At 37.4% G+C, this 15,534-nt stretch overlaps 2 protein-coding genes across 2 annotated transcripts in view; one reads left to right on the forward strand and one right to left on the reverse strand.

Annotated features, from left to right (window-relative positions):
* The window catches only part of LOC121866471 (mucin-5AC-like), a 43,006-nt gene extending 37,960 nt beyond the window's left edge, over nucleotides 1-5,046 (reverse strand). Inside the window, exons 1-2 of the mRNA XM_042366178.1 lie at nucleotides 5,031-5,046; nucleotides 1,117-1,149 (exon numbers count right to left, since the gene is read on the reverse strand). Coding sequence (XP_042222112.1) covers nucleotides 1,117-1,149; nucleotides 5,031-5,043 — 46 coding nt within the window. The 5' untranslated portion in view covers nucleotides 5,044-5,046. The remainder of the gene's footprint in view (nucleotides 1-1,116; nucleotides 1,150-5,030) is intronic.
* Nucleotides 5,047-5,240: 194 nt separating this feature from the next.
* LOC121866472 (60S ribosomal protein L24-like) lies at nucleotides 5,241-14,733 on the forward strand. Its single transcript, XM_042366179.1, has 7 exons — nucleotides 5,241-5,298; nucleotides 5,434-5,509; nucleotides 9,590-9,675; nucleotides 12,506-12,619; nucleotides 12,797-12,844; nucleotides 13,748-13,814; nucleotides 14,621-14,733. Exons 1-7 carry the CDS (start codon nucleotides 5,243-5,245, stop codon nucleotides 14,699-14,701), a joined length of 528 nt encoding a protein of 175 aa, XP_042222113.1. The 5' UTR covers nucleotides 5,241-5,242; the 3' UTR covers nucleotides 14,702-14,733.
* The last annotated feature ends 801 nt before the right edge of the window (nucleotides 14,734-15,534 follow it).

Genomic DNA, 15,534 nt, shown 5'->3' on the forward strand with positions numbered 1-15,534 from the left:
GCAAATGCTCTGTCCACCTCAATCGACTCTATAATTGTCTTCTTGTCAAGTTCTCTCCACTTCTATCTTCCCTAGTTAGATATCCATTCTTTCCTTACCCCACCTCTTTACCTCAGTGATCCTCCTCACCCAGTAGGTCTCACAAAAGTGCAGGCCATGCTGATTTTATACCAACAAAGCCACTGTAATATTTCAATCTCTTTCCAATCTTCCTGTCCTCTGAAACTAGTGCTACCTTCCTCCATGCAACAACCCCAACTTCTTACCTCCACCTCTGAGCTCATCTTCTGGAACTGTTCTACCCATACATATATAAAAAGCAGTTCACATGTTTTAATATTTCTTTTGCCATAACAGTAAGTACTGTATTATGTTCACCAGTGTGCAGTAACTCATGTCTTCTCCAGCTAAAATCAAACTCTATGAACCATCAGTCAATCAGAGTACCGTCCTTATATCTGATGGTTGGTGACCACACTCTTCGACTCTAAATGTTCTCAGGCTGTTTTTACCAATCCTCTAAGGTTTTGTATCTCTCTGGGGACCCAATTTTTTATTTCACTCATCTATCCCAATCTCTGCCTTCCCCTCAACTTTTTCCATTAATATTTGTTATTATTCCTTCATCCCTAATTAAATGACCAAAGTATCTCATTTTTATTTTTCTGTACATTTCATGTATATCTCTTTAAATTTTTGCTAATCTTAGTACTGTGCTTCATTTGTCTTCCTGTCAGTGTTGCTTATTCAGGTTATTCTTAATATTCGCCTATAACACCACATATAGGCCTCAAACTTCTTTCTGGAGTCTGCTGAAAGTGTCCACACTTCTCATCCATGCATCAGTCCTTGCCATACAAGCCTTTCAGCAGCCCTTTTCTCAAACTGAAGTTATATCTCTTTCCATTTAGATTATTACTGTAAATGCTGTTTTTGCTTGCCCCATTCTTGTTTTGATTTCTTCCGTACATCTACCATCACAGCTAATGTTATTTCCCAAATGCACAAAAATTCCCACTTGTTTAAGTTCCCAGTTGACTACAATAATTTTTATTTTAGGATTTATTCCCAATCTGCAAACAACTATTACTTTAGAATTTTCAGGTAAATCCTCACCTGTGTCATCCTGTCCATCATCCTTTTCCTCTCCTGAAACAAAAAATAAGTTATCAACATCTTAATATATATTAATTCTTTATACATTATAGGTATCTATAACAAATTATGAAACCCAGATCACAAAAGTAATCATTAACATTATGACCATTGTACAGTTCCTGTATATCAAGACCTTGAAACACTGGGTCTTACTGTACCCTCACTAATTCACTATTCATAATTCATAATAATTCAATATACAGCCACTCCTCGACTTATGACGGGGATAGGGACCCAAATCCAGGTCGGAAGTCGAAAATGCGAAGATAATACTACATAGAAAATCTAAAATGGGTGTCTCTTTTTCTTCTCAGCACCACAAAACTCTCACCTTTAAGCAAGCCAGCCATTTTAAAGGGAATTACAAAAAAAAATTTTTGTTGGTACACAGTGCAATCACTAACGTCAGGACTCGAAATTACGTAATTTGAAAAATTTTTTGGTACAACTGGGTCGGCGTATGTCTGGGTGGTCGTTAGTCGAGTAGGTCGTAAGTCGAGGAGTAGCTGTATTTTGTCCATACAGTTGTCCTCAAACAATTTTGTTTTACTCTCAAATCTATGCCTCCCAAAATATTTTTATATATACCCTGTACTGTATAAATAAACACTTAAAATTAAAAAAACAAAAATAACATGAATTACTGTAATTCCCTCAGAGAGTTCTATTATCCTAAATGATATGCTTATGGAAATGTGGCAGTGTTGCAATGCTAAACCTATGAATGAATGGGTAGAAGTCTTGTAATGTTGGAGGTGATTAGTGGACAAGTTTGGGTGACCTGGTGGAAAAGTTGAGGTATCCTCCTCCAACTATGAATGCTGTTATATGTATCCCTATCTGGTTCAAGTTAACACTCAGATTACCAAATACTGTATAATGTTATTGCTCTATTGTGTGGTTTAAATTCATTCTTTTGATATCAACTTTGTAGTTAACCACTGACCATTGATGACCTGAAGGTGAGATCAAAACTTGACTCAGGCAGGAATTATCTAACAAGAATTAACTGTAAGGTAAAGGTAAAAGCACTTGAGAGCATTATAAGAGATGCCATGATGGAACATCCACAACAAAACAACCTTGTAAAGGATTGCCAACACGGTTTTATGCCGGGACGCTCCTGCCTAACACAATTACTCAAGTTACTGGATATTTGGACCCAAGTTCTAGAACAGGGTGGTAATATCAACAATACAGTAAACCGTGTTTTTCACGCTTTTTTTTATCGCAGTTTTGACCATTCGCGTTTTTTTGTACTAAAAAATTATATACTGTACTGTATATAATATCCTTTAATTTTTTTTTTTAATTTCGCGCCATTTTCGATATTCCCGTGCGGTGCGGCAAACAGACGCCACCCTTTCCTGCCTCAGACACCCACTGCTCCGAGAAGCCTCAGTCCACATGTGCCTACCGTACTGTAAACGCTACTATGATTGCCTCTTCTGTTTGTCCTTCCACGTGCATTCCACATTGCTCCAGGACGTAAGCCAGCCTCATCAAAGGCAAATATTACTAGCTAAGACTCTAAAGTAACCAAGAGATCAAGAATAGTGAGGACCTTAACGGAAAAAAACAGTTTTATTGGACAAGCTCAGAGGTGGTATGAGTTATGGCTCGAGATGTGGTGTCTTTTGTCAGAATACAAGTCTTCAAGTGGAGGAATGTGGGTGGAAGAGGACTGGCTGGCTGGCGTGCCTGCATGAGGGAGGGCAGACGCCGGGAAAGCAGGGAGAGGCTGACAATGAGGGTGTTGCTGACCTCAGCAAAATACAAAAATTTTTATTTACTTGTAAATAAATTTTTTTTGTATATAACTGTGTTTATGTTTTTCCATTATTATACTACAATATGATAAGTTTCAAATAATGATGTTAGTAAATGCCAGTACAGTGCATCAGTGATCAGTGTGACCACTGGGCCGTGAGTGGAGAGCATGGTGTGGTTAAGATTTTGTTAATTTTCTCCACAAATGTTCTTTGGATGAAATCAAATAAGTACTTTCTGTTTAATAAGGCAGAGGGTGTGAGGGTGGAGCTCCCTGCTAGGAAGTTAGGTAAGGTTAGGTAGGTTTCTTTGGTTGGTTAGGTCAGGTACTATTACGTTCTAGTAAATATCGCCTCTTTTGGTAAATATTTGTCCATTGGCTGTCCTCAGGTTTTGGTAAGAGAATAAGTTTTTTTTTCTATGTTTTACTCATATCTGACCTTCATTTCTTGTGCAAATTAGCAGTTTTGCAAACAAATTAACATTTTCATTTTTAACAGAAACAGCTAAGTTGCACAAAAATGGAGGGTTAACGTGTAGATTAATGCTGCCAACGATTCTAGCAAGAACACAATGCTTTTCCACCATAATTTTTGTTGTTAACTGCTAGTGACTGTGTTCTCTGTGTTTCTTTTTTTTTTATAATTTATACTATAACACAGCATTTAGTCATCGGCGAGCCATGGGAGGGGGAGTGCATAGTGCGCGGGTCGTTTGAATCGCATTACCATGCTATATAATACATGATCCAATTCTGAAAAAATAGCGTTTTCCCAAGGGGAATACGTTATGTTAGGTTAAATAAGGATAAGTTAAATACTGACAACATTATATAACCACTCGGAGGGGGGTCGAAGGGGGCCGCCAAAGGGTGAAGTCAGACTAATGTTTGATCAAGGTTGGAAAACATCATTTTTTTTGTTTTTCCCCCAGGAAAATACTATCTCCAATAAAAAAGCAACAAAATTCATGCAGGGAAAAAATATTCTGGCGAAATCGCTCGCAACACCTAAGTAAACGTTTACCAAATGGAGATCAAATTTGAGTAAAACAAACCAAAAATACACAAAAAACCTATTCTCATACCAGAGGTACCAACCTACCTTACCTAACCTAAACTACAAGGAGGAGGAGGTAAGGAGGAGATAACTGACTCTAGGAACATCAGGTAATCATGGCGGGAACCTGCGGACAGCCAATGCACGAATATTAACCCCTCTTTTAAAATACTAATTATTATGATAAGAACATCTGTGAAAAATTTAACCAAATCGAACAACCCCCTGTGATGGAAGTGCTGTTCTTAGACATTACCCAACCTCTTAACCTTCTTGTTTATTTTTTAAGTTGCCAATGGACATTGTATTATTTGGTTTACTATTACATCCTTCTCTTTGTTATACATGTTAATGAAGTACTATGTCGCCTCTTTCCTCGTCGTAGTCAGTTTTACCGGAGGTTGGGTTCTATGGGTCTAGGTAGAGGTCATAAATTTCTGTTTTTGTCTTAGATCTTAATTTTATATACAGTAGTCCCATATTACCTTGGGGTTTGTTTGTGCTCTTGTAGACAAATGTTTCTAATGTTACAGAAAAATCAGCAACAAATCCCATAATATATTAAACACATGAATTATAAAATATCTGTATACATTAATTGTTTGAAAATATAGAGATAAAGAGAGTGAGACACTACCACTGGTGTAGGATCTATCATACACTTGATCAATAATACTATACTGTACTGTCATATATGTCTCCCTGACACTCCCTAGTTTTCAGTGTGTCATACATATGTCACTAGTTATTATTCAGCGCACATTCTGAAGAATCAATCTACTTAGGCTTATAAACAACTGACATATTGATAAAAAATCAATAAAATGCAGACTTTAATATGTAATGACTGACGTGCTGGACAACAACGTTAATAATCTTTAACTACTTCATTTTTCCTACAAGAGAGCTTTTCATCGGCTATTTTATAAGTAAATTCAAGATTAATCATTACTGTTAATACATGGAGTTCTAACAATACAAAACATGAAGTAGAGGGGTCGTCATCTCCCCCAATTTCCATATCTGGGCTACAACAGCACATACCTGAGGAGGCCATATTTGAGCGCCAATGTTTTGATGAAGTTTCGTAAGAAATCGATGATATATTTTGATGGCATTAAATCACTTATTAGATAACATTTTTATATTTTATATATATATTTGTCAATCATAATAATTTAAATTACATATTTAAGTTAAAAATTTAATATATAATGTGTTTTACGTTATATGATTTTATACGAAAGTGGAAGATAATGTTGACCGTCATTTGTTTACGTCTGGTCCTTGTAGTGTTGTTGTTCGCCATGAAGTGAGTGTTCCCGCAAGATAACCTGAAACATCGTGTTATATCTGCGTCATCTGACCATTATGAAGTGTTTAGATAATATAATCCATATCGCTATGCTAGGGAATTCTTATGATGGTTTATTTTTCTTTCTTTCAGGCTTCAGCTTTGTAATTTCAGTGGATATAAAATCCAACCCGGCCATGGGAAAACCATGGTCCGGACTGATGGCAAGGTAAGACACTTAAATAGTTTTTATAATCCCATTAAATTTTGTATTCTTTAATGTGATTTGCCCTACACGCATTCTGTAATATGAAACCATTATAAATTGATTCGGGGATAAATACTCCGAGTAATGCAGTCTTAAGTATGACCATTTTTAGCACTACTATTTACAAGGATATATTTTTACCTCGTAAGTTTGTATGGAAACTTAACTGTCACGTCAGCTATCATGAGGTCTGTGCTTGATTTAGTGGTGAGAATGAGAATCAAGACGTTAAGGAAAATACTTACAGGTAGTAATTGAGTTTAGATTGATTTTAATTCCGTGTGACTTTGATTAGGTCGCCCCATGCCCGTCTGTAGTGTCTTGGAGGGCACTACTCGGTTGAATGTACGTATATCCCTGGAGCTGGCGGACCCCCACAAGGGGTCACAGCTCAAGGTTGAAGGAGCCACAAGTCCAGAAAATTGTCAGGGCAAGTTTTATCGGAGTGAGAGTTGTGAACTCTTGGAACAACCTGCCAGAGAGTGTTGTGACTGTACTGGAGCAGGCTCAGATACATTCAGGAGCCAGTATTTGCCAACAGTGTGTAACAGAGACGTGACCAACCGCCCAGCGGCTAACGAGCCGAGCAGTGGTGAAGAGGATAAAAGCTACCAAACGAAGCATTTGCACAAGAAATGATTATCACATCAGTACGGCAGTGGACAGTTTGGTGTGACTGGTAAAGTTCCTACTATTGCCATATTACCGTGAGTGTGCTCTGATCTGATGGGTTAGTCGTCCATTACCGGCGAACACCTTGAGAATATTTCAGTGCTGGACAGCTCGTACTCAAGCAAGTCATACCCATCAGAACATGTCGAGTCGTATCCAATTAAAAGATAATTCATGAGACAGTTTGTACCCATATACAGTATATATAAAGAGAAATCCACCATATGCAGGAAGGAAATAAATTAAATAAGATTAAAATTAGAATGCTGGCAACAACCTTTAAGGGAATAGTAAATTCAACAGGACTGAGATAAATGTGGAAAAGACTAAAACATTGATCACGGAAATAAACCAAAGGCAAAACCCACAACGTATCGGTAGAAGTGGAATGAATATTTAAAAAATTGAGTCCTTTAAATACCTTGGAACACGTATGACATGAGAATACAAGATTGAAGAAGAAATTAGCGGACCCCTCGTAAACTTGTTTACAAAATCATTAGACACTGGAGTTGTGCCAGACTTGTGGAAACAGGCAAATGTAGTACCCATATTCAAAAAGGGAGACAGAGCATCATCGTCAAATTACCGGCCGATCAGTTTGACGTCAGTAGTGGGGAAATTTCTTGAATCAATTATAGCAGATAACATCCGATCGCATTTAGAGAAAAGCAAATTAATCTACGACTCTCAACATGGGTTTACAAAGGGAAAATCTTGTCTAACAAATCTGCTGACTTTTTTAGGAAAATCTTCGAGGTAATAGATAATGACGAAAATTACGATGTTATTTACTTAGACTTTAGCAAAGCATTTGACAGATTACCGCATCAGAGGCTTCTGAGAAAATTTAAGGCTCATGGTATCGAGGGGAAAGTTTTAAATTGGATAAAATCATGGCTCACCGATAGAATGCAGAGGGTCAGCGTAGATGGTGTTAAATCTGAGTGGGGTCGTGTAACCAGTGGGGTTCCCCAGGGGTCAGTACTAGGCCCACTCTTGTTCATAATGTACATAAACGATCTAGATACTGGGATCAGCAGTGACATAAGCAAGTTTGCGGATGACACCAAAATAGGGCGGCAGATTAATTCAGGGCAGGATGCAAATGCATTACAGGAGGATCTAAATAAACTGCAGGGGTGGTCTGCAAAATGGCAAATGAAATTCAACACCAGCAAGTGCAGCGTACTTAATATTGGAAGAACAAATACTGTCACTGTATACAGCCTTAACAACATCAACCTAGAGAAGTCGACTTATAAGAACATAAGATTGGAGGAAACTGCAGCGGGCCTATTGGCCCATACTGGGCAGTCCCGTTTACACCCAACCCCTATTGCTCATATAAGCATCCAACCTATGTTTGAAGCTATTCAGCGTATTCGAGTTAATGATGATATTTGGTAACTTGTTCCATTCATCCAAACCAGTGTTTACCTATTTCACGCCTAAATCTAAATTTGTCTAATTTAAAACCATTGTTACAAGTTCGCTCCTGGTTGGATAGTTTGAGTACCTTTGTAATGTCCCCTTTGTTTAGCCCTGCCTTCCACTTATACACCTCTATCAGGTCGCCCCTCGTTCTACGTCTCTCGATGGAGTGCAAATTAAGATGCTTTAACCTGTCTCTATACTCAAGGTTCCTAATGCCCGGGATTAGTCTTGTCATTCTCCTCTGAATTCAATTGTGAAAGAGACCTATGGGTACTTGTAAGCCCGGACCTACAGCCTAGAAAACAGTGCGTTAATGTTCGAAATAAGGCGAACAGAATATTGGGTTTTATATCTAGAAGTGTAAGTAATAAAAGTGCAGAGGTCTCATTGCAACTATATCTTGCGCTAGACAGGCCGCACCTCGATTATGCGGTTCAGTTCTGGTGCCCTTATTATAGAATGGATATCAATTCACTAGAGTCGGTGCAGCGAAGAATGACGAAAATGATTCCGGGACTTAGAAACCTTCCATATCAGGATAGGTTAAAGAAACTAAACTTGCACTCCCTAGAAAGACGAAGAGTGCGGGGAGATATGATAGAAGTATTTAAGTGGGTGAAAGGAATCAATAAAGGGGATATAGATAAAGTTCTTATAATATCCGAGCAGGATAGGACTTGAAGCAACGGATTTAGGTTGGATAATTTTAGGTTTAGGAGGGTGATAGGAAGGAACTGGTTCACAAATAGGGTGGTGGACGAGTGGAACAAGCTTAGCAACTATGTAGTGGGTGCTGGAACGCTGGGAAGTTTCAAAATGAGACTGGATAGATTCATGGATGAGAGAGAGTGGTAGTAACTCTCGACAGGAGCTGCCATGCACAGGCCAACCGGCCTATTGCAGACTCCCTATGTTCTTATGAAAAACCAATGTCTTCTGGGCATACTAAACAAAGGTCATGTTAATGATGTTGTGCAGTATAAGGATAGATAATGTCATGGATGTCGTTTTAAAGACAGTGAACTTTATATGAACATGAGGTCTGAACCACGGACAGTTCAACTGCTTTTTGGAAGAAAATGAGTACACACGGACTGCCATATCACACTGATGTTCGCCAGTTAAGTCGAGGAGTTGTACTGAAGCTCTGAAATGAATTGCTTAGTGAAATACAGATGTTTATGGTACAAAAAGGAATTGAAAGATAATGATTGGGTTCAAGATCTAGCTTTCATGGTGGATATTACAGAGCACTTAAATTACCTGAACACACAGATGCAGGGATGTAATAAGTAACAGTTTTATGACTGCATTTGTGCCTTTGAGATGAAATTGCAGCTTTTTGAAAGGCAACTAGCAGAGAGTAGTCTTTCACACATTCTGACCTTAAGTCCCTACATGGCACACCTGAGCTTCATGTTGATACTAACACAGAAAAGTACTGCATCAAGATTGCCAAATTAAGGAATGAGTGCCAAGAAAGATTTGCTGAATTCAAACGCCTTGATAAAGATTTTTCCTTGTATTTCAGAACCCATTTTCTGTCAGTGTTAATGAGGTACAGTCTCACCCAAAAATTTTAACTCTACCAACCAGCTATTGCTGATCGTAGATAGAGGAAGGGGGAAAATGGAATGAAAATAAAAAGTTGTCATACCAGTCTCTAATTTATTACTTTTCATCCAAAGTATAACTGGTAAATATGAACGAAGTATTTAAACGCATTCTGGTGCTAATCATCTCCTTCACCTTTACTGAATTTCATTTCTAATGGTTTGAAATTATCAATAAAATAATACCTTATGTAAATTTTTCTGTGGCCAGAAGTACAGTACAGTACTTGGTTTTAATTTAGATACCAGTCAAATATTCCTTGCCTATATTTTATTTTGAATTGCTTTGCTTTAAAGGTAATATTTTTCTTTTCTTCAGGTATATGTATTCCTCAGTGCCAAGTGTGAGCGTGCCCACATGATGAGAAGAAATCCTCGAGAGATACGATGGACAATTCTCTATAGGTTTGTAGCAAAGGTTCTTTCAAGTCCTTCCTATAATGTGGATGATGATACTGTATTTTGAGAATCCCTGATTGTTCAGTAATTGCTACCAGTGGACGTTGAAGTTTGAACATAATTAAATGGTTATGGGATTAAAAATACTCTAGCTAGCTATGTATACCTGGCGGCATTGTTGGGATGCCAGTGCTGGCAAAGAAGCTCTGGTGGATTACAGTGGAGATATGTCCAAAATGCCACAGAAGTGGGAGATTACCCTGCCAGGCTTTGCATCGTCCACTCTAGGCATCACACATAACATAGCCACCTGATGGCCCAAGAGCCCCAATCAGTGTGCAATGAGTTCTTAGTCCCATTGATTATAAAAGGCTGGTCAAGTGAATTTTGAGACAGACCCCCTCAGTTCTGCTTCTTCCTCAAAAGCTGGATTTCAATGGGAGGAAGAGACTAGTAGTTTTCATCTCTTATGTTCCATTGTTCTGTATTAATACTTTCCAGAAGAGAACTGGAGAAAATATGATAATTTTGGTGCTGGGTTCTGCAGTGTGCCTATGTGGATTTTCTCAGAGTATTGTGTTTCTATGGCTCGTTCAGAACTTCATAGTCTTTTCCATGCTTGTGTGGGTTAATCATGGTTATCTTGTGGAGATTTCTGACTAATATAAAAGAGAAACAATTTCATACGTTATAAAAATGTGCGTTGGTTGAACCTTTATGGTAGATGAGTTGAGGCTGACCTTTGGTGGTTTTCCTTTTAACCTTGGCAAGTCAGTTTTCAAAACTACAGGCTGCATGGTATGAGTCTCGAAGGAATACCAAGAAAGAGCTGCCCAGGCAGTCTCTGGTTGTACAGTGTTATCTATTAGTTGATTAGGTTACAATGATGGTGAATGTGACATAGAACACTAGGTTTTTATCCTTATAAGTGCATCTTTTGAGGTGGAAATCTAATGGGAATGGCTAGAGATTGATGTTTGGAAACCATCATGGCTAATCCAAAGGGAAAGAAGAGTTCTATACTAACTGATATGTCAGACCATTTCTAAAGTTTACTAGAGGGGAAATCTTTACTTCTACTCTCTTTTTCAGAGTGATTGTTGCACTAAAGGTGTTAATTGATTGTAAGATCGGTCCCAGTCACCACCACAGGCTTAGTTTATATGCTCTTCCCTTTTTATATGAAATTTTTAATGGTACTGTATATTTGTTTCAGCCCTTTACTTTTTTGACACTCTTAACATGTTTTGTGAATAATGAGAATTGTAAATATTTATTAGTTGCATAATTTACTACAGTACAATATATTACAATGTGAATTTCTCTCCTCATTCATCTTACTCCTCAGAAGTATATTGCGGCCTATAAATCGACCTGGCATATAAGGCGACCTTAATTAATTCAACTGAAATTGTTGATATAGGCCTATACCTGGCAGTTAAGTCGACCCTCTAAGCTGCAATTTGAAAGCTACGTCCTTGGTGCCAGCTAAACTTTCCAACATTTACTTTTTAACCATTCACAAACAAGCTTTACCTAATTGGAGCATTTTCAAAACTTTAAAATACCTTTTGGTGTTAACCATGGTTTTCTTACACACAAACGTTATGAGGGCACACAAATGTGTTCATAAATTTTTTTAAGATACACAGTACCCTAGGTGAGTAATGACAGTTTGCCAGTGCTGATAGTTTATTGTTAAAGCTGTATATTGACAAGTAAAAAAAATCAAGCTTTATTATTATGGTACATGATAAGCAAAGTATATTATACATTATATTGACAGCTCAGTATATGGTAATACACTGTACTTGCAGTATATAGCAGCGAGCACACAGACTCTTGGTACATGATTAAAAAGGGTTATCATATTTTACTTAAAACAATAAAAAATAAAACATTAATTTAACAGTAGTACTTTATATTATTAATGGTAGTACACTGTGTTGTTAGTACTGTACTGTATGTGGCAACAAGCTATCGAAGTTTATGGTCTCTGGTCCTGGTAAATCATTAAAATGTTACTTTATTTATAACTAAAGCAATACAAAATATAATTTGTTAAAGGTTAAGTTAATATTTAATACCGATGTAAAAGATCCAAGGTTCAAATTCTTCAAATTCTGGTTCATCTTTATCAGAAAAAATCATCCATCGTTTGGGTCTGTTGACTATGCTTCCAAATCACTAGCAGCGATGGTAAGACTGGCCAGCCATCTGTCTCGGGCACCTGCATTGCTTACAACTTTACACTACATTCGTGTTAACATTTATAAAATCCAGGTGCATTACATGAATATACCGTAACTGCATTTTTAAACAATTTAACAACAAATACAGTATTACAAGTAACTGCCCTAGTAACGTTTGTTTGTAAGAAACCGTAGTTAACACTGAAAAATATTTTAATGTTTTCAAAGGTGTTGGTATGACTTGTGTAAACGCTGACCTTAGGCAGAGTTCAGTAACAGTTACCCTTCTGAAAAAATGCTACAGTTGGGCAAAACTTGCTTGCGAGTGCTGGAAATTAAGTGACTGAGACCTACCAGTAAGGTAAAGTGAAAATTTGATGCTAGTGGTGGAGTGTACCTAGACTCCTAGAGGTTGACATTTTATACCTTTGTATTAGACGACCCCTAGTTTTGAACATGAAATTGGAGCGTCAAAAGTCAACTTATAGGCTGCAATATACAGGAAGCTCAGAATTAGACAGTCCATTCCTGGTCAACAAGGGCTCATTTGATTATCCCGAGTGTGTTCCAAATAAATTTTTTTTTATTTTAACCCCATAATTAACTTTTCTGTATAAAGCATCAGTGCAACATTTAATTGACAGGCGTAAGCACAAGAAGGGCATGGAAGAAGAGACCACCAAGAAACGCACTCGCCGTACCCAGAAATACCATCGTGCCATTGTTGGAGCTTCTCTCACAGACATTATGGCCAAAAGGTGTGTGCAAAAGTTCTGCATTTTCATTGAGTGTAGAGTTGTAAGGATTTGTGTAAATTTTTTAAAATTTTATGTAGATGTAAATGGATGTATTGTGTTCATTTAATGTCTGGCATCTTCAATATAACTAAGTGTTCTGAAACATGTTTCTGTATCAAAATCTTCATTCTTTTATAGGAACATGAAGCCAGAAGTACGGAAAGCCCAACGGGAACAAGCTATCAGGTTAGTTTTTTTTTTTTCAGCTAAGGTTATAAGCTTAGTACAATATGTCAATGGGTGTGTGGTGCCTGTCTGTGTAACAGTGTGTGTTTGATGAATATAAGCACAGAGTTGAAGGATGTTTGTAGCATGTGAAAAGGAATACTTTAAGGTTACATGTGCTGCAAAAGCTTAATGATACAGTATGTAAATATAAGGTGTTCCTCAAGAAATTGTTTGTTGCGTGTGGAGCCCATTCAAATTTCTTTTGTGGATGGGAGTGAAGAAATGATTTGAAATTAGTTTTTCTGCTTTTAGGCTTTATAGAAGTAGCAGCAGGGGTACTTTTTATTTTTCCTCTCTCCAGGGAATAGCCAACCTGGGCACATGTCATTAACCCTCAATGGGGGGGGGGGAGAAAAGATCTATAAATCTTCACCACGAAGATGCTGGAAAACCAGCTTTTTGAAGCGAGGCAGATTGTATGAGTATGGAAACAGAGGTAGGCAGAGCATTCCGGTGTGGCTGTGTGTGGAAAGAAGGATGTACAATAATGGGTTATTCTGGTGTGACCGATATCCACACAGAAACGGTGAGCACCATGGGCAAGACGTGTTACGAGCCCACGGCCTTGCCGGCAGTACACATAACTCAAATCCACCAAACATTGCCCGTTAATGTACCTGTAAAAGAGAGTAAACAACTTTGTAACGAAGACAAAGGAAAGAGAGATTATCAGCTAAAGGAGGAGAGTTAATATGATTAGCCCACTAGGGCACCTGGAACCTTAAGAAATTGCATATTTGAAAAATTGGGGCTGATCAATTGGATTATCTTTAATTTGACTTAGCTGCAAATACAGACTTGACTTTTGCAATGAGTGCAATAATATGAATAATATGTTAATGATTTGAAATTGTTTTTAAGAGCTGCCAAGGAGAAGACTAAGGCAGCCAAGGCTAACAAGAAGGCTAATGCTCCAGCTGCTGGCAAAGTAAGTGATATTTCCTTTTTCACAATTTCTTACAGGCAGTCCCAAAGTTACGAACTGGTTATGTTCTTGTACCCTGTTTGTAAGTCAAAACAGTATGAACTCGCCCTTGGATTTAAGATGTTTCCAACCCCCAGGCACAAGTGTAGTAGGGGACTCTTGACCATCAGCAGATTTTTTATCAATTACTGTAGGCATTAATAATAATTGTAAATACTGTGGCAATAGCATAATAAAACAAGTGTCCTGTACTTCATACTGTTTACAAGTTAGTGTTGTTTACCCCACACATGCCATATCACATGCATTCATGACCCAACCCCTGTGATAAGTACTACTGTACATGTATTTCTTTACTGTTTACGTCATGCATGGCCAGTTTTATGATTGGAATTGGTTACTTGTTTTTTTAAATTTCCCAAATATACCCACGTCTAGATTAAGGAGAAAAAAAAACAATATTTCTCATCTCTGAGCAGCTAATGCTGTAATGTGTGCACAACCTGTGGCATTCAAAGGGTTGCACAGTACTGTACTAAGATATAGTATTTGATGACTGGTATATCTGTACTACAACCATCATTAATATGTGATGATAAAGATAAATGTAGAGTACATTTTTGGTAGATTAAGTCATTTGAGACTTAATTTAACTTTGAGGCTTGGAGAGAGTGGGAGTGAAATTTTATGGATTTTGTTCTTAAAGGAATTAATTTTGACCATATTTATGGTGATTACCACAAGTTATTTGTAATCAGGTTTCTGTTTTATGAAGAGGCTAATGATAGTACTGGTTTGTCTCCCAACAGACAAAGAAAACAACTCAGAAGGCGCCCAAGGTGCCTAGGGCTGGTCGTCCTGGTCATGGTGGACATGGTGGCCGTCGATAATTTAATGATCCATAAATAAAAAATTCCTTATGTGTTCACTTTTTATATCCTTAGAAGTGAACAAACATTGGTGTTAGGTCTAACTTGTATGAGATAACAGTAAAAGTAATGCTAACTTTGAGAATTGATAGACAGTATGTGAAGGGTATTGCATTAATACAATACACTGTATTGTCCACGTTTAGGTGCAATACATATACAGTATCTTGAAAGAACCCAGTTTTCTAGGTAGGTACTACATTAGCATTATTTTATTTAGTTTTATCTATATCAATTATTTTCAGAGTTTGACAAAATTACAATAACATTATTATTTATCCTATCTTTATAATGTTCTCTGGGATCTGTTGAAGAACTATCTGCTTCAGAATTGCTGCCGAGTTCACTTTCATGGGGTAGGAAAGGTAAAATGCACACGTTAAATTTTACTGAACGGTGTTGGGGGAACCTGTGACGAATATAAACTGTATCTTTTCCACTTTGCAAAGGAAATACACTAAATAAATGTAAGTAAATGAGGTATTTTGTCCTTGATTCTGGCCACCCTGCAGCATACAGTAGTAGGATATCTCTTATAAGATTCAGAAAAACCATCTTGTAGATATAAAAAAGGGCTCGTGTGAACAATTCTTTATTTTGTTGGTAAAATATAATACTATATTAATATGCTTTAATTTGGTCTAATTTGAAAAAAAAGGGAACCTGTTTTAAGTTCCGTACTTATCCTCCGAGTCCAATGGATCTCCTTAAAAGAAGACTTGAGTGGGTGAGGCATGGTTAGGTTATCTTGTTTATAGTTCTCATAACATTGAATTATATATGGCCAAGTTTAA

Source organism: Homarus americanus, unplaced genomic scaffold (assembly GCF_018991925.1).
Source record: "Homarus americanus isolate GMGI-L3 unplaced genomic scaffold, GMGI_Hamer_2.0 scaffold16430, whole genome shotgun sequence".
NCBI lineage: Eukaryota > Metazoa > Arthropoda > Malacostraca > Decapoda > Nephropidae > Homarus > Homarus americanus.